The sequence below is a fragment of the Lactuca virosa genome, chromosome 3, assembly GCF_052849685.1.
Source record: "Lactuca virosa cultivar CGN04683 chromosome 3, Lactuca_virosa_CGN04683_v6, whole genome shotgun sequence".
Classification (NCBI taxonomy): Eukaryota; Viridiplantae; Streptophyta; class Magnoliopsida; order Asterales; family Asteraceae; genus Lactuca; species Lactuca virosa.
The window spans coordinates 142,017,798-142,019,548 of record NC_136428.1 but is presented as its reverse complement, the minus strand read 5'-3'; the positions used below and the strand labels follow the sequence as shown (position 1 = coordinate 142,019,548).

At 39.1% G+C, this 1,751-nt stretch overlaps 1 protein-coding gene across 1 annotated transcript; it reads right to left on the bottom strand.

The window, feature by feature from the left end:
* Positions 1–290: 290 nt before the first annotated feature.
* LOC145162656 (putative glutathione S-transferase) lies at positions 291–1,410 on the bottom strand. Its single transcript, XM_079081733.1, has 2 exons — positions 1,090–1,410; positions 291–638 (listed from the first exon to the last, which is right to left on the bottom strand). Exons 1-2 carry the CDS (start codon positions 1,408–1,410, stop codon positions 291–293), a joined length of 669 nt encoding a protein of 222 aa, XP_078937859.1.
* Positions 1,411–1,751: the final 341 nt, after the last annotated feature.

Here is a 1,751-nt window from a genome sequence, read left to right as displayed (position 1 = left end):
AAATTAAACTTTAATAACAAGAAACATTACATTAATCTAAAACATCTCAGAATTAATAAATTTCGTTTATATAGAAAAATAAAGGGATCAAACATTCAACAAGATATCCAATTTGATCCATTACATCAGATAGAAAAAAAAACATACATTCTCCCCCTCAAAGACAACAATAATGCTTTCAAAGATAATTTTCAAACCGATTTTATTCCAACTCCTTATTCTTAGTGGATCTAAACACCCCACCACCCATAATATTCTATCATCATCATTCATGACATAACAATCTTCATTCATTCAACACCAAACATTTGTCTCAACATTACTACAAAGTTGAGGATTTTTTCAGTATTAGCCAAAGCTTCAGAAACACTCTCCCTAGCATGGGCCCGCGTGATCCATGCCGCCAATTTAGGGTAGTGATCCTCCACCTTAAAGCTACCGTATTTCTCGTAGGCCGGGAACCACGAAGTTAGACCAACAAGCAGTATGTCCACAAACCCGAAGTTGTCCCCAGCGAAATAGTCTTTTTCAGCCAAAGTACCATCTAAGAACTTCAAGATATCAAGGAACGCTGCCTTAGCGGCCTCTACTTCATCTTCTCCTTTTGCAGTCCAAATGGCCCGACCCGCCGAGTGAACCTAGGATATACATATACATAATGATGAACTCTTTCTAAAAATATACCACTCTGAACCAGTTGTGTTATGTTGTGGTATGTCAGGTGGCTGACATCCCACAACCCCACAACTGGTTTTGGGACCACATAATGTAATTGGTCCCAAAACCAGGTCTCACGTCCTCAGATATGGACCAGCCGAGACCGATTACGGGTATTCCAATCAAGTACATGTATTTGTCATAGTAAGTGTTAATTAAAAAGAGGGTTTACCTTGCGATCAATGTAGTCGGCCCAAAATAAAGAGGGCTGACATCCCACAACCCCACAACTGGTTTTGGGACCACATAATGTAATTGGTCCCAAAACCAGGTCTCACGTCCTCAGATATGGACCAGCCGAGACCGATTACGGGTATTCCAATCAAGTACATGTATTTGTCATAGTAAGTGTTAATTAAAAAGAGGGCTTACCTTGCGATCAATGTAGTCGGCCCAAAATCGGGCCCGGGCTTTCTCATATGCACAAGTGGGCAAGAGGGGTTTGGAAGGCCAAACTTCATCCATGTAAGTGATAATGTTAGTGGACTCGAGGATGGGCTTGTTGTCGTGCAAGAGGACAGGAACTTGTTGGTGGACAGGGTTTGATTTTAGCAACAATTCGGTCTTTCCACCTAACAAATTATTCTCTAAAATCTCTTCATAAGCAATATCTTTTTCTGCCAATGCCACCTTCACCCTCATGCAAAAAGGGCTAGCCCACATGCTTAGAAGCTTCACATCATCTTTTCCCATCTTTAGATCTCTTTTATTTCTTTGTGTGTATGTGTGTTTGATGATTGTGAAAGAAAGAAGCTTTGTGTTTATATAGGAGCTCATTGTGTTCTCCCTCACAAGAAAAAACTTCGATTTTCCCATATATAAGTTGTTTTAAGGCTAAAAGTTAAGCGGAGAATTAACACAGGCTGTGAGAGTGTGAAGATATTCAAACAAAGATCATTTCCGGCACACAAGAAAATTTGCATTAAAAAAAATTATTTTACATAGAACTGCTTGAAAATTAACGACTGTAGGTGTTTTGACTTTTTAAATCAAACTTTATTTATTTAAGGAGTGAAAGGGATAAAACCCTGTGT

What these genes read in the sequence shown, in the direction of transcription:
- LOC145162656 (XM_079081733.1), bottom strand. Translation starts at nt 1,410, where the DNA reads ATGGGAAAAGATGATGTGAAGCTTCTAAGCATGTGGGCTAGCCCTTTT. An exon ending in CCGACTACATTGATCGCAAG is followed by an intron (nt 639 to 1,089) that starts GTAAGCCCTCTT and finishes TGTATATCCTAG; the next exon opens with GTTCACTCGGCGGGTCGGGC.